The sequence below is a fragment of the Camelus dromedarius genome, chromosome 2, assembly GCF_036321535.1.
Source record: "Camelus dromedarius isolate mCamDro1 chromosome 2, mCamDro1.pat, whole genome shotgun sequence".
Classification (NCBI taxonomy): domain Eukaryota; kingdom Metazoa; phylum Chordata; class Mammalia; order Artiodactyla; family Camelidae; genus Camelus; species Camelus dromedarius.
In genome coordinates, this window is record NC_087437.1 from 83,585,201 (window position 1) to 83,606,967 (window position 21,767).

At 34.5% G+C, this 21,767-nt stretch overlaps 1 protein-coding gene across 1 annotated transcript in view; it reads right to left on the reverse strand.

Annotated features, from left to right (window-relative positions):
• Nucleotides 1-7,385: 7,385 nt before the first annotated feature.
• ARL6 (ADP ribosylation factor like GTPase 6) overlaps nt 7,386-21,767 on the reverse strand; it is a 41,580-nt gene continuing 27,198 nt past the window's right edge. Inside the window, exons 6-8 of the mRNA XM_010978506.3 lie at nt 18,767-18,896; nt 15,075-15,130; nt 7,386-10,116 (exon numbers count right to left, since the gene is read on the reverse strand). Coding sequence (XP_010976808.1) covers nt 10,091-10,116; nt 15,075-15,130; nt 18,767-18,896 — 212 coding nt within the window. The 3' untranslated portion in view covers nt 7,386-10,090. The remainder of the gene's footprint in view (nt 10,117-15,074; nt 15,131-18,766; nt 18,897-21,767) is intronic.

The window sequence follows — 21,767 nt, forward strand, 5'->3', positions numbered from 1 at the left end:
GACCCTCGTAAGCCCTGGTAAGTTTTGGATTTTATTTTACATGTAATGAGAATCTGTTGGAAGGTTAAGAATAGGAAAGTGATATGTTTTATTTTTTAAAAAGAAAAATGACACTAGTTGCTGTGAAGAGGGAACACTGATGTTGAGGTAGAGTGGAAGCAGAGAGACTAAGAAGTGAATTTAGAGGTTCAGATAGGAGTTTATAGTGGCGTGGACCAGGGAAATACTGGTGGAGGTGGTGTGAGGTCAGATTCTGGATTTTTGGTGATGGATTGTAAGAGGGAGATGAGAGAAGAAATTATATCTCTTCTTCATATTTTAACAGTTTTCAATTTGATTATTGACTTTGGTATAATGAATCATAATTTGTGTTAGTATCATTGTTATTTTATTTTGCTATCAATGAACCCATTTTAATCACTGATACCTTATTTTGACTGGCGAAATGAACTCATGCAAGTTGGTACATATAAAGATAGGACTGTCCTACTATACTTATTTGCAAAGTGAATGGAATATTGATTATAAGGGACAAGTTCTTTTGGTTTTGGCATATTTATATAACTGTGATTACTCAATTATCCCACTTTTCTTTACTTACCTTACTGTAAATTTTAGAATAGGGTACAAGATGATGCCATTTGGCCTTCATCTAACAGCAAAAAATGAAACTGATTAACAGTACTGTTGAAATATAGCCATCCATCCCAGATTTCCAAAATGTGCATATATGAAACAAAAAGCACCAAGCTTTAAACATTTTGGAGACCTCATTAACAACTGAAAACATATTATCTTAGTATTTTTTCAGAGAATGAATGTTCTCTGAAACTTTAGGGTGTCCCTTGAATTAATCAGTTAGTCCTAAATCTGCCTTGATTCAAACATACATACCTACATATGTGTTTACATAGGTATCTACACACACCAAGTTGTCAAAAACAGTGAAAGAATAAGAAACAATTCAATGCTGCTGTTTGCTATCTGTCTCCAGTTCTTAGTTCTAAAGCTTCTAAAAAGCTTAGTTTACCATGGCTGGTCAAGTCCCTAGAAAAATATCCCTCAGTGTCCCAAATTCCGATTGTTTGCCTCAAAAATCTGGTTTTACAATAGTGTTTTCTATTTCTAGTAGTGAGAATCACCGAATAGCAAAATCAGGATCAGAAGACAAGAGAATACATGAATCAAAGCCATCTAGGCATTCAAGGCCTAGAATCTCTTTCAAAGCTATGGTACTTTATTTCTTTTAAAGAGCTTTTGGTTTCATTGATTTTCTCTATCGTTTTCTCAATGTCACTGGTTTCTAACCTTATCTTTATTATTTCTTTCCATCTGTTTGCCTTAGGTTTAACCTTCTCTTTTTCAGTTTTCTTAACACAGAAGTATAGATTATTAAGTCATTTTGTTCTAATTTAATGCTGTATATTTAATGGTATACATCTCCCTTTGAGTGCTGTTAGTTGCATCCCACAAATTTTAATGTGGTGCATTTTTATTTTTGTTTTGTTACAAATATTTTCTAGTTTCCCTTGAATCATCCTCTTTGAACTGTAGATTATGCAGAACTGTGTTTAATTTCTAAGTGTTTGGAGATGTTTAAATGTGTCGTTGACTTACACTTTAATTCCTTCATGATTAGAGAACATACTTTGCAGTTTCAATTGTCTTAAATCTATTAAGGTTTGTTTTATGACTTAGGATATGGTCTATCTTGGTGACTATTCTGCTTACACTTGAAAAAGTACTATTCTGATGTTATTGGATTGCTTGTTCCATAAATGTCATTTCAATCTAGCAGTTTGATGATATTAATATCCTTGCTGATCATCTGTCTGTAATTCTATCAATTATTGAGATATATATATATATATATATATATATATGACCTATTTCCGTACAGTCATTATTTTCCTCTGTATTTTGAATCATTCAATGTATTTTGAAGATTTTTTAGGTGACTGCACATTTAAAATTGTTATCTTTTTGGTAACTTTACCCTTTATCATTATGTAATGCCCGTCTTTGTTCTTGATAATTTTCTTTGCTCAGAAATCTACCTGGTCTTATATTAATATAGTCATTCCCCCTTTCTTTTGATTAGTCTTGCATAGTAATCTTTTCTTACCTATATCATTGTATTTAAACGGGATTACTTGCAGTTAACTCATTCATCTCTTGGTGCATTCATTTATTGAGAAAACTGCCCGGCACTAGACACAGCAGTGAATAAAACAAAAATTGTGCTCTCTCTTGGAGCTTGCATTTTAGTTGCGAGAGGGGTTATAGACTATACCTTAGTGAGCAAATATAGTTTGGTAATGCTTTTATCCATTCAGTTTCTTTCTTTTAATCGGTATGTGTATCTTTACACTTAGTAACATTGGTATGTTTAGATTTAGGTCTACAATTATATGTTTTGTTTGTTCCCTCCACACTTAGTTGCTCTCCGTCCCCTTTTGTGCCTTCTTTTGGATCATCTGAACATATTTCAGTATTTCATTTAAACTCACTTACGTTTTTGACTGTTTCTTTGTATAGTCTTTTAGTGGCTTCTTTGGATATTACAATAAACACACTTTTCACAGTCTAATTAGAAAAATATTTTTCTACTTCAAGAGTAGAAAAACACCATATTTAACCTTTATTCTCCCCCTTTATTTTGTAGTTGTATTATATATTACATCTACACACATGGAGACATAACACAATGTTTTCAACTGTCAAATACGTTTTAAAGAACACAAAATGTTCTTTAAGTTTCCTTCTGCTATGATTTCCCTCCCGTTTGAAGAACTTCCTTTAGCAATTCTTTTAGAGCAGACTTGATGGCAATAAATGCTCTTGTTCTTCTTATCCTGACAGTGTCTTTATTTCACTTTCATTCTTAAAGGATATTTTTTGCTGGATATATTATTCTGGATTGAGTTCTTTTTTAAAAAGCACTTTGAAAACGGTGTGCCACTTCTTTATGACCTCAATGATCTCTGATGAGCTATCAGTGGTTATCTGAATGGCTGTTTCCCTGTAAGTAATGTGTAATTTTCCCCAGCTGCTTTCAAGCTGAGCTTCTGAAATCTGTACACCATGCCCATCACCAAATTTGGGAGGTTTCCCGCTATTATTACTTCAAATACCTTTTATGCTCTTTACTCTCTCCTCTCCTTCTGGGATACTGATTACATGATACAGACTTTTTGACATTGACCCACAGGTCATGAAGGCTCTGTTTATTTTTGTTATTCAGTATTTTTGCTATTATTCAGATTGAGTAATTTCCATTAATCTGCTTCAAGTTCATGGAGTCTTCCCTCTGTCATTTTCATTCTTTAATTGAACTCATCTAGTTTTCATTCAAGTTATTGTTACCTTTCAGTTTTAAAATTTTCATTAATCTGTCGTATCTTCTAAGACTTTCTATCTCCCCATTTGCTTCAAGAGTATTCACCCTTACTTTGAGCATTTTTATAACAACTGTTTTAAGGTCTTTGTTAGATAGCTCCAATATCTGTGTCACGTTGGTATTGACATCCGTCTTTTCTCTGCCATGTGAGTTTTCCATGGGCTTTGTATACTCAGTAATTTGGGATTGTATCCTGGGTATTCTGAATGCTATGAGAGTCTGATTCTTTTTTTTAATTCTGTGGAGATTGTTGATAATTTTGCTTTAGCAGGCCTTCATCTTGGTTGAATTGAGGCTAAAAGTTCCAACCAGCCATGAGGGAGTTGTAATTTCAATGTTATTTCTGTTTTCAAAAACCTTTATAGTTTTATTCTAGGCCATGTGTGAGCCACCCAGCGGCCAATCTTGGATTTGGGTCATAGTTGAGTTGTTAAATTTGTACGCTATTTAGGCTCAGATTGACACTGAGGGCAAGACTAAGAGTTCATAAACAACTTTATGGGGTTGCTTTGCCAATCTTCTTCCTCTCCCAACCTCCTCCATACTTTCTAGTTCCTGGGGCTCCCTTTTTTATCTTCCAGCTAGAAAGCTGGGGCTTTATGTACCCTGCTCTGTAATATACTTCCTATGAAAATGTCCCTGTCTGGGGCCAAGCAATGGGAAGACAGAGAGAACAAAAGCAATGGGATTTACCACATCCTCTTGGGACCAAAGCTCCTCTGATTGCAGAATGAGGTTCCTATTCCTCAGAATTTTAGGGTCTGTGGGTTCTCCACTGCTACTGCTGCTATTGGTGCTGCTGCTGACACCCTCAGATTGCTGGGCAGCTGGTGCACAAGAAAACAGAAAAAGAAAATGGAGTATTTCCTTAATTTTTGCTGATCATTAGATTTTCTTCCCATTCTTTGAGCCAAAATTAGAGAATTTCTCTGGAGCTCTGTCTGCACAGACTCCCAATTCTGGGTTTTAAGTAGCCTTAAGCCAAGTAGAGAGGCTACCAAAGGAGAAAAATGGGCAAACTCACTGCTGGTCTTGTGGCATGTTAAATTCTGGTCTTCTTTAATCTGTTATTTACTTCTCAGAGTCCTCAAGTAGCTGGTCCATGCATTTAAGTTTTTTTTTTTTTTTTAAATGGAGGTACTGGGGATTGAACCCAGGACCTCGTGTATACTAAGCATGCACTCTAAGACTGAGCTATATACCCTTCCCTTGGTCCATGCATTTAAATGGCGAGTCTGTGCAGGTATTGTGGTTGCATTCAGTGGGGGAGGTAGGGCAGAGTGTGCTTATCCCAACTTACCCAGAGCCAGAACTTCCAAGGTAGCTTTTGGTCAACTATCATATGCTCACTTGAGGGTGACTTTTATGTACTTAAAAATCCTAGGGCATCAGGATGTGGATAGTAGGGTAGGCTATGCATTATGTGGGGCAGTAGTATGTAGAAAATCTCTATCTTCGGCTCAGTTTTGCTGTGAACTTAAATTTGCTCTAAAGTCTATTTTAAAAATGAAGAAAAAAAAATCCTAGGAAAAATCTGATAAAAATTTGAGAACATTGTTGGATATAGCCTGGGTACTCAGAAAGCACTGCTGTGGCAGAGAGATTTCTGTATTACTTTATTAGGAAGTAAAGTCACAGAAAAGGAGAATGAAGCAGGTTAGGAGAGTAGCAATATGAGGAGGTGTTATTGAGTTGGCTGCAGCTAAGTATGACTAATTGTTAGAATCAGAGGAATCATCCCACAAGCTATATATAGTGAGTCTCAAGACTGTCCATGATTGAGGGAAGAATTTATTCATTAGCTCTTATCTTCCACTTGTCAATGGTTTCCGTGCTGGGTTACGTCTGATTTGGAATGGTAGTGGTGGGGGCATAGGGACAAAAAGTAGGAAGCTCCAAAATAGGAAATGAGAGATGCGGGGCATTGTCAAGTTGCACCAACATACAGTTGTCTGGAACCTACAGCCATTTTGTAGGCCCAAGGCAGCTGAATGTTAGTACTTTCATATAGGTCACCTGGAAACTTCTGAATGGCTTAATTCTTCAGTAACTGTCAAAGAAATTAATACCAAAGCATCTACAACCTAGCCTGGCCCCAAAAGAGTCTATGGTTAAAAATATGACCAAGATACACTGTAGTTCCATGCATCAAACCAAGCCAGTAATCTGAGAGATTTCTTAACTTTTAAGATATATCGTTTCAGACAAAATTTGTGAGCCATTTCATATTCTCCCAGACTCAACATCTCTTGTTTCAGCTGCCACTGCTTGTACAGAGACCAATACATCCTTTTAATCAGCAAACAAAGCATTAACATTTAAAAAACAGTCCTGTGTTAGATGTATTTCAAATTAGAGAAACAAATTTTAACATTAGTGAGATACTATATTGATATAGGGTCTTGGAAATTTTTAAATTTGCTCTCAAAAAATCTTGTCCTGCTATGCATAAATGAAATAAAATTATTCACAGTATTGGGGTTTTACAATGTAAAAAGGGATAGTAAGTGATATTTTGTGAATCTATAAATTAAACTCACTGAATTAGTGAACAGGATTTAAGACACTAATAATCCCACATCTGAAGAATGCAGTAAAATCTCTATCAAACAGACAATGAAGTTTCCTGAAATGGCAAGAGCTTATGTATCACATTTAAGAGTATCACAAAACAAACAAAAAAACTCCTACAACATGGTTAAGAATAATGTATCTTGCAAGGTGTTTCTATAAACCTGCCCCCAAAAGCCCTGGGGAAAAAGTCAGTGATCACTAAAATGAGTGAAGTGTGAGCTTTCAGTGACTTTTAGGATGGTGCATTCTGACACATACACTATACTGAGCCTAAGAAAATAGAGCTTAAATGTGAAATTGGCTTTAACTCCAACATTAACGGTTACACTTAACTGGAGGAAATGTAAACCTATTTCAGTGATATTTTATTATAACATTATGATATTTCATTAAATACTTGGAAGAATTGATAAATATTTCCAAGAGAGAATAAGAAAGAGAAAAAGAGGAAGAGAGACTGATTTCTAGGCCTTGGCATTTATGAATATATGCTATTTCACCAGTCAAATAGCAAAAATTCAGAACACTAAGGCAAAATCATGAAATATTTGTAATTAAGAAAATATTTTTAGCTATAGTTGTTACTTGTGGTTATTTAACTTAAAATGCATACCCACAAATTGAATTATAAATGTTTCCACATTTTACCACATTTCAAGACTATCAACACTAGTTATCATTTACCTCAAAATACTGGTAAAACTCACTGAGAAATCTGGTAGTCCAAGCCTGATGCCTGGAGATAATCTGTGTGTGATTACACTCTAAGACATGAACATGTCTGATGTTTCAGAATCTGCCCCATCTGTTGCCACCCATTTAAACAAAAGGAAGGAAAAGGGCTGAGACATTGATCTAACTGGGGGAAAAAAAGGACTTCAAAAAGCATTACTTTTCAGCCATTTGCATCTGATTTTTTATCTTTAATTATTTAAGAAAGTAATTTCAAATTATTCTATTCCATTTAAAAATAATGTTTACCTTTTTGAGAAACTTTGTAGAGGTTAAGAACACAAATTCTGGAGCCAGATAGTTTAGACTCAAAATCCGGGGTCCTGTGTTTATTTGCAGTGTGACTGTAGGCAAGTTATTTAAGTTTAAGAGTGGCATTAAAATCTAGTGATCAGAGAGAAGAGGCACTAATGGTCCTGAGGCAGTCCCTTGCAGACCCCAGAAGGAACATCGTTAATGAGAAAGATTCACTTTAAAAATGTAATAACTAAGTTACTTGAAACATTTAATTAAACACAATAACCATTTCTCAACCATTACAGTATTTCTTTCTGGCCCCAGAAATGAAAAAACCTATTTTAACATCCATTTAAGTGAGCTTTTAATATTGGTTTTATTTATTTTTTAACTAAGAAGCAAGAGGGAGTAATTGGAAAGCAGAAAATATGTACAAAGTCAGTTAAAATGCTACAGTATTTTAATGTATCAGAATTACATGCAGGATGTATTTACCTTAAGTTTTCTTCAGAGTAACTGCATTTTATTTATAGAAATCACAACAAGGTGGGCCAAAAATTTCAAAGGAAAAAAATAAGTAATAAGACAATCGTAAGTTTTAGCAGACAACTTATAAATAAATAGAAAACAAATATAACTCAGCCCTTTTGTGGTTTATAAGGCACAGGCTGAATAGTACCACATATAAATATTTAAATGCAAAACATACAACAGGCTAACTTTTGAACATTTTATGAGGTGTTATATTGAAATGTGGAGCTTAATGAATTACACTTTGCAACACAGTGATGTCTAAACATGAAATAAAAAGCTTGCTTGAGCTTTAATGCAATAAATTTTAATTGCATAATGCTAAATACAAACACAATAACCTCAGCATTTGCACACTTACATGGCATCCTGTGACCACTGCAGTCCAACTTGCTGTACATAATCTTTACATGAAAATGTAGAGTAGGAATAAATGTTTATTATAGACTATACACTAGATTTGGAGATCATGGAAACAAAGGAAAAAATTAGTATGTCCCTCTCTTCTAAATATTTGCTTAAGTGTGAATTACTATAGTATATGGAATACTAATTAACTTACTAGCATCAACATAGTTTTATTTTTATCAGTCATTTCTTCCCAGAGTTTAAAATTTGAAGTGTTAATAGACTTAAAAGAAGCAAAAACAAAAAAACAAAAACCAAAAAAACCAGTAGTCCTTTGTTCCTGACCTCCTCTAGCCCCATTCGGGTCTCCCACTGCAGTGAGACTTTCCCAACCTTTTAGCTGTTCTTATGGCAGACAGCTCTATATTTCTAAAATCAGCAACACTCTTAGCTCTTGAATCACCCATTTTAAACAGAACTTTTGGTTCTGAATCTCAGCATCATTTACCAGCTTTGTGACCTTTAACAAATAAACTTTGAGGCCTCAGTTTCCTTCTCTACAAAACAAATACTAGAATCTACTACATGAGGTTATTGTGAGGATTATATGATGCAAAATCCCACATATGTATGATATCTTGCTCAAAACAGAGTGACCATATAGTGATAGCTATTATTATTGTTACCTACTGTAGATGAGATTTGAATTCTCTTAAAACACCCCTTTCTCCATCCTCCTAAAACAGTTACATAATATTAATTTTTTTTATTAAAGTCAGTGTTTTCATCTTCATGTCCTTTTTTATATCTGAGGCAATTCGAGACTCACTTTGTATCCTCATCAAAACAATTTATGAGAGAAAGCTAGCTAAAATGCTGGTTCACTGGAACATTCTGGATAACTTTCAATTTGCCAAATTCTAAATCACTGGGATTTCTGCACTAAGAGAAAATGGACTACAGAATTTTTACTGTAGTTTTAAAATTATTTTATTCAATCTCTGTGAAAATACCACTACCATAGTTACTATAACACATCCTTATTACTCACTTACCCTTTCCCTTTTATTTTTATCATTTTCACAGCTAAGGATATTTAAGAGGTTACACACTGATATTACAGTTTTTCCTTATACGTAATATTTTTCAGGATTCACACCATTGCTCAGTATACTGTTTCCCAGTGATTAATTTGAAATGAAAGCTTCTATTTAGAGTTTATAATTGTAAGTAGTCTCCAAGTTGTGAGAAGTAACACAATTTGCATACAGTAAATGGCAGAGATATGTTTAAAATTCTAAAGAACATTTTTGTAGCAGTTTATGCTCAGGAAAAACATAGTTGGTGAGTCACAGTCTATTTTAACAAAGTAGTGCAGTAAACTGGAGACATTTTAACAGAAGAAAGAAGAAGTAAGTTGTAATAATTGTGAAGAATCACATTAATTCATTTCTATACTTCTTAATCTTAAGATGCAGTATTTTCATTCAGCCAATGTAATAAAATTATGAATGAAAAGATTCTCAAATTCTCCCTCAAATTTAAGTACTCTAAGGAAAAGGAATATGTTTCATTTATCTTGTATCACCATTGCCTAGGAAAATGCCAAACTAGTATAGGTATAGAGATGTTTCATATATATTCACTGGATAAATTTAGCTTAACTTGGTTTCAGGTAATTTACAAATGTTTGACAGTAAAACACCAAATACCATAGTAACACACCATTATTCTTTTTAGCATACAAAGCATCCTACTTGGTACACTTTATGTTTTATTAGTGGTGACATATAGAAAAACTTTAATATATATTAATTACCCAATGGTCCCTTATAAATATTTAAAGTTCTTTTTCCACAAGCACAATCATACTACAAAAGTCATATGATAAACTAAATTTTTAGAAGACAATTAAAAAAAGTAAAATGCATTAAAGATATCATAAATCATGATGAGATATTGAGATGGCTTATAACTCTGACTTTAAACATTCTAGTTACAATCAAATGCAGACTTTTAACAAGAAGTCGGTAATTCTGGGGAGGGAGCCCTTCTGAGGAAAAATTTAATTTTCATATAATTAATGGCCAGATTAGCATACCTGAAGTCCTATGTTCTTAAAAACCTCATTCAGAGTCCATAAATGCAAGCAGAAGATTATAAAGTATTCTCAGATGTACAAACACCTTTTAAGAAATTTAAAGTTCAGTTTGCTTTAAGATATATTCCTTGAATTGAAAATTGTTGAGGTTTCCAAATACTATCTTTTCATGTCTTCACAGCCTGGATCTGATCTGATAACAAAAACCAAACAAAAAATCATCAGTCTCTACAGAGCAAAATGTTTTCTAAAGTAATCCAAGACAAATCTATAAGAACATGGTAGAAACCTATACATACACCTGTTTTTTTTTTTTCAAAACACAATTCATGCTATAGTTTTTATTTTTGTCACTGTACATGCACCTAGTTGAAGTTAACTAGTTCTACAAAGCTTATAATGAAAAACAGCAGTCCCTTGCCTCGTCTCCTCTTTCTCCTACTCCCAACTTCTTTTAGGTGATTACCTCTGTAACTCTAAATAATAAGCTTTTATCATTACTTGAAATATCAGTCCCTTCAATGTAATATGAGGCTCCTGTTCTCAAACACTCATATACTGTTGTTCTGCCACTCTCATGATGCTTCTAGTAGTCCCATTTTCCTAACAGTAATGCAGTCATCAGTATGATGCCTATATGCATACTATTCACAGCCCAGACAGTGGTATGCCCTGGTTACTTTTCCTTTCTTCTATTACATTTTTTTTTTCTTGCAGTTAGGGAATGCTCTGCATCCCCAACCCTATCTTAGTTTTTTGGGGTTTTTTTTAATGTTACTTAACGTGAATTCAATCCCACTACTCTCAGTGTTTCAACTTTTACTATTATGAAGCATGTTACCTAGTTGATCAATTTCAGAAGAACTCTCCCTTAGAGTCTTGCAAAACTCTCTAGTCTGAAACAGTTTTTCTCCATGCTTGCCCAGTTATTTTCGTATGAGAGCTTTCATTAGGATTCTAGGATCTCCGTTATTGTTCTTTTGGGATTCCTTCCCCGACTCTCTCGTGCAGGTTTTTCTATTTCACGGTTCCACATTTTTTCTTCTTGGTCTATTCATTTGTTTTTGATGAGTACATTTCTCAGTGGCTACCTTAGTAAAAGGTACAGAAAGTGAACTCTTGAGACTTTACACAGCTGAAGATGTCTTAATTCTATAGTCACAATACACTGATACTGCCCAAGAATATTATTTTCTCCTTAGACTTTTCCAGGCATTGCTTCCAAATATTGCTGGTGAGAAGTCTATGCTACTTTGTTTCCTTATCTTTTAGATGAAACCTGTTTCTTCTCAGGAAGCTTGTAGAATCTTCCACTGTCTTCAGTGTTGACTTTGATCATGATGCACCTTGGGGTGGAAATATTTTCATCCACCACATGGGGTTCTCAAGGGACCTGGCAACTAAAAACTCATCATTCACTTCTGGAAAATACTACTTAATTTATTTGATAATCTTTTCTCTATATTTTGTCTGTTCTCTCTTTCAAGAATTCCTATTATCTGGATATTGGGCATCCTAAAATGACTCCTTACTTTCTTTTCTTTCCAATTTTTCATTTTTTGCTTTTCAGAGAGCTTGCCTCTATTTTATCTTCTTTTTATTAAGCTTTCCATTTCTACTATTTTATTATTTTCCAAGAATTCATTTTTTGTTCTTTGTTCCTTTTCAAGCAGTATCCTGACCATATTCACCAAAGCAATACCTTTTCTTATCTCTCTGAGAATACTGCAATAGCTTATTGAAATGTCCTCCCTAAAGAGCTTCTACTTCTTTTAACCTGTTTTTTTGTTTAAGTTCTAATAATTCTTAATGTTTTGGTCTTCAAATACCTGGTGATCCTTTGATCTTCTCATTTGTATGAGTGCTGATTGGAATTTTGTTGTGTGTGAGGCTTGTCAAAAGTGGTCTTTATTCTAGTGTATTTAGCTAAGCCATTTCCTTGAGGATTTCTAGTGTTAATATCTTTAGGTCTTTTCACTTAGGCTGGTCTGATTCTTCAGAGATGACCTTCTATCTCCTACCTACTGACAGTGTCTTCTAGGAGAAACAGGAGAAGGCAGAAGACAGTTACCGTATTAAGTATGAAACTCTCAGTCACTCTTTATTTTCAGTTCAGCATCACCACACACAGTTGTGCTTGGTATTCTCCAGTCAGAGGTACTATTAGACTCTCTGCAAAGAATGAAACTGCAGCCTTCTTTTGCAGCAAGGATGTACAATTGCCTTATCCTTTCAGTCTCACTTCATCTTTATTTCCAATGTCTATTTCTGAGCCTTTGAGGGGATCTGCAATGTAAATTAGGATGCTTTCCAGCTTTCTCCAGGGCTAGCTTAGAATTCAGCTTTCTCAGGTATGTTAAATTATTCAACATTCTTCAGATATTCAGCTTCCAAATTTGGTTGCCATTTTTGTCATTCCCATTCTTTTTGTCCTCATGGATTAATGTCTTTAAACAAAAGTCTCTTTACTGTTAGTGAGATCTGAGGAGGGGATGAAACAAAGTGTGTGCTCAATCCTCTGTCTCTCATTGGAACACCTATATGCATAGGTTATAGAAGTCCTATATTAAAACCTGGAAGCATTAATAACTTGTCCCATAAAGATAAAGTGATAAAATGAGTAAGTTTCATTAGTCATGTGGCAGGATTTCTTTTTATAAATATCTCATTTGAAAGTTTCAGAGCTAGAAAACAATTTATATCTCTGTAATATTTTATGTATATTCCCTGGTAGTTTTAAAAAATACTCTGTAGTCTGCCTGCTCAGGGGTTCTTCTGTTTGGGCTGTAATGCATAGGTAATTATTGAGACTCCTTCCAAAAGAGAATGGAATCATGGTACAAAATGTGTCATTTAATATTTTACTCCAAATTTTTCAAACTTAAACTGAAAATAATAAGGTTAAATCGGTCCAAAATGAACCAGAGGCCTTCTTGTTCGCCATCCTAGGAAATTTCAAATTTTTGCAGGCAAAATGAAGAGATTTGAGTTCAGAATACACTTACAGTTAGATTTATAAAAAAAAAAACACCTTTATCTAATAAATTAACAGTTATAGGCACAGACGAGTCTCCTGTATTAACTGCTATTTATTTTGGAAAACAGGTTTTTACCTCTTTCCAAATCAAGAGAGACAGGAGTATCAAAAATGTAAACTATTTACTATTACATAGAAATTATGAACAAAGGTTCTCTTACTCAAAACAAACTGATAAACTTTTAAATCTACATACTAAGTTTCCTCCTCTGCTGAATAGAGCAGTTCGGTAAAAGGGTGAATTTAACATTTATTGAATGCTTTCTTATGCTAGGCACTTTAACACATACAGCGTTTCATTTAATCTGTACAGCAATTTTTTGACATTTTAAAATTTTACATATGAAGAAAATTATCTTTGTAAGATAATAAGAGATGTCAGTAACTAATAAGTAGTGGAATAAATAAAAGCCCAAGTGCCTTTTACTACCATTGCATGCTGCCTACACAAAATGGGGATAGTACTACTTACCTTGCAGAGAACTGTTATAAAGGGTACATAAAATAATGTGGCAACATAAGGGCACAGAAGTATTTCCAATAATGTATCCTTCTTACAAATACTTGGGAGGTAAGATGCAAAGATTAGGTAAGAAGACCAGAGTTGGCAAGTGGCACTGTGATGTTGGATCGTCACTGACACCTAGTGGCCTCATTATTACAGACAAAATAAAACCAGAAAGAGAGTGTGTGTGACCTATTTTCAGTAAGCACTCTGCTTTCAATTACTTTATCAGGAGTAATAGTGGGGTTTCCATCTATGCTGTACTCCACTGTGAGCAATAATAAAATAGTAAACAAAGACTGAAAACATGCTTCTGGTGTCTTCTCTGGAATGCTCCTTTGTAACGTATCTGTGTTTTGTGGCAATCTGTCCCATAAAGTGGCCACTGTGACCACTTCTTTAGCAGTCTAAGAAACTAAGTTGGTATGTTGACAGAAAAATCCCACTAGTTCTGAGAACCACCAGAGGTTCTTAATTGTTACTTAATTGTAAAATACGACTAGAAAGTTCTCTGCAGTTTAATGGTAAATGGCATGATGACCACACAAACACAAATGGAAGAGAAATACAACAGTCTGTGCAGGCAACTAAAATACCATGTTTTACTAATAAAATGTAGAAATATTTCTCAGATGCACATTTAGCACTTTGAACCAAAGAGATGTTGTCTCTTTATGTGTGGTGGGCAAGCAGGGTGCCCCTAGATCCACGATGACATACAGAAGAGAAAAAAAATCACATGTAACTGGAATTGTAAGGTTGGTATAGAAAAAAATAAATGTATAGCCACAAGACTGTAACTAGAATTCGTAATCTCTTGTTGTTCACTCTTGTTCAGGCCAGGGAGATTCCTAATAGAAATCACCCTCAGCTGTTCTGCCCACAAACGGAAGGTTTTTTGCCTGATCCTCAGGGTCCTGTAATAAGAAGGACCCACAAAACTTGGTTTCATTAACATTCATGTTTTATTGCTCTGTGTGAGTCATTGTGCTTCAAGCTATTCCTCCGTGTTGAAGACAAAGTAACCTTAGGGAAAATGATGTATCTTAATTTTTTTCCCTGGTAGAGTAAGCCTGTACCAACCCATGACAGCTGTTTTGAGGAATAACAAATAGAACTGTGATATATAAAACATTAACAGAACATCAGTATATATAATACTAAATATGAGAGTTAAAAGTTGCATAAACATGCCATGTATAAATGGAGCTACATGTGGAGTACAGCATGATTTGTAAAAGATACATACATGCCATGCAGATATATTTTTAGTTATTGATAGTAAGGTCTAAAATATGTCCCAAACTTCAAATGTGCTTCTATTACCAGATCCGAAAGAAATTTGTTGCCATAAATTTAAGTTATTTCCTAGAGTTGTCATGTATATTGATGTAAGCACTTTATTTAAATAAATTCTTTATAAAGATGTAATTGAAGTAAATGGAGCAAGGTATTGGATACTTACTGTATTGTTTTTTCTGATAGCAGAAATAAATGGAGACAAGAGGAAAAAAGGCAGTGATATAATAAAAACAAAATGTAAAAAAGGAAAGAAAATGTGAATGGAAAGGAAATAAAGGCTGAAGATGCACAGTATTTGGTGATGTACCTTGAAGCCAGTCTACACCTTCTTGCAATCCTTCTCCTTTTATGGCATCACTAGCACTGAAATAAAATTCATAAAAAAATACCCATTTCATTACATCATAAAACTGTAAGAATAATTATAATTTTCTCATATGACAAATTAATATTTTCTGGTAACATATCTGAGAAAAACTGGCTAAGTACTGCAATTGAATATATACAGGATATAAAAGTCTGAGTGCTCAGAAGCAAGACATGAGAAAATGATTCATAATTTATATAGACACTTGGAAGAGTGTATCATTAAAAAGATATTATTCAAGGAATATTATTCAGGTTGACATTAACAAAACATACTCTGAGTTATTCTCCCAGTAGTGGAAGAGTTTTATAGAGTACGCCATCCTACTTTTTGCCCTGCCCCAGTGACTCAATAGCATTTATTTATTAGAAATGCTTGACTTGGGTTGTAATTTAGCCATAGGATGGAATGATTTTATTCAAAGTGAAATCTGGTATCTAGAGGTATAAACCTATAATTATAACTTTGGTAAATTGATAAAATCAAAAAAACCCCAGTAGATTTCAACCACAACTTTATATTTATTGGCTTCAGAAACCTGGAGAGGTTATGTTATTAACTCTTCTTCCTTTAGTTTTAGCATCTGTTAAATGGAGGAATGTTACCATTGGCCTAGTATGGTGTTACTGTGAAAATTAAATATTTGAGATATTTATATAAAACAGGATCTTTTCATTGTCTTTCTATTCTTGAGAGTAAACCTAAGTCTTTATTGTGACATTACTTTATAAATAATTAAATTATAAACTAAAATAATAAGATGCAGAGGATTTTTAGAGTATCAAATAATCTTTTTCAAAGATTCAGACTGATAGTTTCTCATAACATGTTACTGATTTACTTATTTCCTTTCAAAATGTAATTGTATAATAGCAATTAGTATATAAAAATAGATTTTCTGAATGATTAGTGTTCCTTTTGGTGTGCTGAAGCATGATTTTAAAATGTACTAAACAACCTTTAAAAGAGTTAATTTGCCTCTAATAAAAAAAAATTTATCTCTAAGGAATTACTTGTTAGACTAAGAATATGACTTACAGAATTGTTTTAAAATAGGAAGACAGAGACAAACATCATGAGATACACAATTATTCAAAGCAAACTATGGATCATCTATATTAATGGCAAAACATCAGTAACTGAAATATTTAAATCAAGAAAGATCAATGTATTGATTTAATCACAAACGTACAGTCCCAAATCAGACCACAGTCCCAAACAAGTAATACAAGGAAGAAATCCTTCCCCTTTGGTGTAGGTATTACTACCCTACTAAAAGCCCTGCATCTTTTCCTAATAATTCCCAAATGTTTAAATTCTACCTTTCCTTTTAAATAAGTCATAAGACCTGTAACTGGAATAAAAGCCCAAGTCTCCACCATGTTCTACAAGGCCTTACATGACATGGCCCCTGGTTATTTCTCAGTGGCCTCATCTCCTACAATTTCCTCCTAGATCACTCTATTCCAGCCAGCACGGACGCCTTGCTGTTCTAGAACACACCATGCACATTCTCATCCAAGAGTCTTTTCACTTGCTGGGCTCTCTATCTGGAAAGCTATTCCTCTGAACCTTTGCATGAACTGCTCCCTGACTTCAATTAGATGTCAGAGAGGAACCATGTCTCGCTATCCTTTCTTTTATTATCTTCCTCTATTTTTTGACATTTTATACATCTATTTACTTGTTTTATTACGTCTTCCTCACAACACAGTAAATAAGCAAATACACACACATGTCACGCCAGAGACTTGAGTCAATGAACACATGGGAAGAACAATAACACAATCAAAACCTGAACATCAGAGTTTACTGTATGTTTAGTACCATGGTCAACACTCAGTATCACTGAGTGTTACCTTTCTCTCTAAAACTAGAAAAGAAGGCTAAGTGTAATTTTAATTTCATACATGCTTTAAAAATATTGCAAAAAATAAAAAACAAACTTAACAAATGAAACACTAATTGGAACTTAGTCAGATGTCCAGTTCGAATTAAGAAGCCAAAATTTTAGACAAATTTCAAAGAAAAATTTGGCATTCTAGGTTATACAGAAATACAGAAACTAGCAATATAATAGTCTATATCCTTATAGCATCAGATACCACTTTTTCTTTCACTAAAAAGTATTTAGATGTCACAATTAAATAAATTGGTTAAAATTCAATTGTTAATTTTCAAAGTAGAAAGAGACTTCTCCAAATTTGTAAAATTAATTTCTACTTCAAAAAGCAAGACTGTATATTTTACTAATTAGACCCATGTTTTGAATGCTGTACTTTTAACCAAAGCAGTCACAGCACTTAATCCAATGCAAAAATTAAAAAATTAATCTACTTTAGATATTATCAATTTAAGTATGATTTAGAGAAATACAAAGGTTCTACCTTAAGATATTTCTCTACCCCAAATCCCTCCTTTATTTACCAACCAAATAGCACACAATCTCAAATTCCAACTCGAGAATCAGAGGAAAAGTAAGGAGGGTTTTCCTTGAGATACGTGATCTTGAGTACTGAGAAGTTTCAAGGGTGTTCTCAGCTCTTCTGTATGTCATTACTCTTTCAGCACCAAGGTTAGTTCTTAATGTTCTTTTCTGAGCTCTACCACTTCCTTGCTTCCTAGAGTTCTTTGCCTTTGTTTCCAGCCTTTCTCAATAGACACCTTCTTACGAAAAGGGGAAAAATGGCAAGAGAAGGATATCATCCAGCAGGGGGAGTGGGTGGATAATTTAATATAAGGTAGTGGTAGGTATTAAAATCTTCTCTAACATATAACTTCTGGTTATCCTTACTGGAATTTTTTGGTAGAAAGGCACACTGGAGTTAAATATATTAGTAAGAAACTGCTTTCTAAATAAACAATGTATAATAATTTCAGCTACTTTTTAAGAGTTCAATCTTACAAGTATGTCCAAATAAGACTAATTTTAACATTTCTATTTATTCATATAAACAAATATTTATTGTGTATCTACTAAGTAGCAGGTACAATTACTGTTCCGGGGGCTATAGAGAGAACGAAATCAATAAAATTCCAGGTCTCATGGTACTAATGCACTAGTGTAGGAAGATAAGACTATAAAACAAAAAAGAAAGAAAAAAAAAGCCCAAGAAGTCACATGGCAATAAAAACAAAGAAAAGGAAAAAACAAGAGATGGGGATAAGGTATAGTGGTATTTCAGGGAGTCATCAAGAGAGGTCTCTTTCCCAAAAGAAGTATAATAGCAAGCAGGACAATTATTTTCAAGACTGATTCAGGCAAAGGGAGTAACAAGTACAAATGCCTAGAGATGGGATTGTGGTTGGCTGATTCAATGCGCAGAAGAAAATCAGTGTGGTTGAAGATGCATGAGTAAGTGGGCTTTTTAAGTTTAAAGAGTTGTTTTTATTTTTCTACCCACGAAAAGATTTTGTTTTTATTTTTCTACCCATGAAAAGATTTGAAAAGGTTTAATGGTAGTACATTCATGAATATCTGCAATGCCACAATTCTATAAAACAAGATCCTTACCTTACATTCTACCATGCTAAGTCACTTATAAAATGAACTTGGGAAAAAAAAAAAACAACAAACCTTTAAGTTTGGAGTTTTTAGAATGATAAAAAGAAGAGTAAATATAAAACTTTACCAAATATGCCATGGTTTATCTTTGATGTTCTCTAAACACAGTAATTGAGACACTTTTACAGATGTCACTGCATCTCTAAGATCCATTTTGTTCGCAAAGAATAAGATTGGTATTCGGCGATGCTTAATATCTGCGAGAGAAAATAAGACTATCATCACACTTCCAGCTTTTTGGGTTATCTTCCCCCAAATCCTTAAAATTGAAATCCACTAAAATTGTTTTCCAATCACTTCCTTCCATATCACACATACATAAAACATTTAAAGACATACTGTCATGTATGGATTTGAGTGATAAGAAACTTTAAAAAATACTTCTTCCTAAGATTATCTGCCCTCTGGTTGGAACTTTAAAACAAAGATGGATGAAGTGGGAATGGAGGGCTCATTAGACAGTTACTGAACAGCACCTAGAAAAGGGTCAAACATTTTGTTTCATTTTTATTGTCAACACAAAGGAGGCAAACTTCAAACAGGAGTAGGCGGAGGACAAACTGGATCTGATTTTACATTTTAGTTACAGTATTGTAAGTGACAAGCTAGATAAAACTGCAACAAGATGTTTTTATCTAGGTACAGTTTTGGAAATATTTTTCATTGTTTTGAATATGTAATACATTTAAATAGTTCAAAATTCAGAAGACATAAAACTGTATGCAGCACAAGAATCTCCCTCCCACTTTTGTCCAACACCATCAATCTGACCTCCCTAGAAGAGGCAACCCATCTCATGTTTCTTGGCATGTTTATAGAAATACTTTACATATTTGCAAATAATTATTATATATTATTCTTTTTAAATTAAATTAAAATTTTTTATTGTAGTTGATTTACAATGTGTTAATTTCTGGTGTACAGAATAGTGATTCATTTATGCATATATATATTCCTCTTCATATTCTTTTTCATTATGGGCTATTATGTATTATTCTTTATACAAATAGCAGGCTATTCTATTTTATACCTCTTGCTTTTCACTTAATTTCATAGCTTGGAGATTGTCCCGTATCAGTGCATACAGAGTAGTTTCTTCTTTATTTTAACAGTTACGAACGTTCTGTCTTTTACTACTATCAACCATAATTTATTTATACAGTACCCAACTGAGATACATTTGTTTTGTTACCAATATTTACAACTATAAATAATGCTATAATGAATAAACTTGTAGAAAGGAAAATTCGTACATGGGCTACAATGTCTATAGGATAAATCAGAGAAGTGGAATTGTTGGGTCAGAAATGTAAATCTCTATTTTGATAGACAGTGATTACCAAACTGTCTTCCCTGGAAAGTTGTATCAATTTAATATCAACAACAGTGTATAAGAATGAGTGTTTCTGATTTTTCTGGTCAAGATGGTGACGTGGTAGGACCATGAGCTCACCTCTCTTCACAACTACAACAAAACCACAACTGAATGCTAAACAACCATAGAATAAAAAGACTGGAACCTAGCAAAAAAGATCTTCTGTAACTGGAAACATAAAGAGGAAGCCACAGAGGGATGGCAGGAGGAGCGTGCTCACAATATAATTGGGTCCCATACCCCTGGGGTGGGCGACCCACAAGCTGAAGAATAGTTAAGTCACAGAGGCCCTCCCACAGGAGTGAGAGCTCTAAGCCCCACGTCAGGCTCCCCAGCTTGGGTCCCGGCATTGCGAGGAGAAGGAGACCCCAGGACATCTGGTTTTGAAGGCCAGCAGGCCTTGGCTCTAGGACTCCCATGGGACTGGGGGAAACAGACACTCCATTTGCTTGGTAAGTGTACACAGAAACTCGTGTGCACCAGGTCCAAGGGCAGAGGCAGTGATTTTATAGGAACCTGAGCCAGGCCTGCCTGCTGGATTTGGAGGGTCTCCTGGGGATGTGGGTGATAGCTGCGGCTCACTTAGGGGACATAAAAATTGGTGGCAGACATTCCAGGAGTGTTCATCTACATGAGCTTTCCTGGAGGCTGACATCTTGATTGGATCATTAGCACTAAGACCTAGCCCCATCCAACAGCCTGTAGGGAAGCCTCAGGCCAAACAACATACAGGTGGGAACACAGCCCCACCCATCAGCAGACTTCCTAAGCCACAAAGGCCTCTAGACACAGCCGTGCCCACCAGAGGTTGTCCAGGATCAAGCTTCACCCAGCAGTGAGCAGGCACCCGGCTCTTCCTGCCAGGAAACCTGCATAAACCTCTAGTCCAGCCTCATCCACCAGGGGCAGATTTCAGAAATAAGAAAACAATAATCCCAAAGCCTGTGGAAGGAATCCACAAACACACAGAAAGATAGATGATATGAGGCAGCAAAGGAATTATCTCCCAGGCCAAGGCACAAGATAAAATCCCAGAAGAAGAAATAAGTGATGAGGAGATAGGCAATTTACCTGAGAGAGTTTAAAGTAATGATGGTGAAGATGTTCAGAGAACTCAAGAGGAGTATAGATGCACAGAACAAAGTTTTTAGAAAAGAGTTGGAAAATATAAAGAATACCCAAACAGAATTGAAGAATAAAATTACTGAAATGAATAACACACTAGAAGGAACCAAGAATAGACTAAATGAGGCAGAAGAACGGCTCAGTGAGCTAGAAGACAGATAAGTAGAAATCACTACTGCAGAACAGAAAAAAGAAAAAAGAATGAAAAGAAATGAGGATAGTTTAAGAGAACTCTGGGACAATATGAAATGCACTAATATTCGCATTATAGGGGTTCCAGAAAGAGAAGAGAGAGAAAGGACTTGAGAAAATTTTTGGAGAGATAATCACTGAAAACTTCCTCATCTTGGGAAAGGAAACAGTCACCCAAATCCAGGAAGCACAGAGAGTACCACACAGGATCAACCCAAAGAAGAACACACCAAGGCACATAGTCATCAAATTGACAGAAATTAAGGACAAGGATAAAATATTAAAATTAGCAAGAGAAAAGCAACAAATAACATACAAGGGAACTCCCCTAAAGTTATCAGCTGATTTTTCAGCAAAAATTCTACAGGCTAGAAGG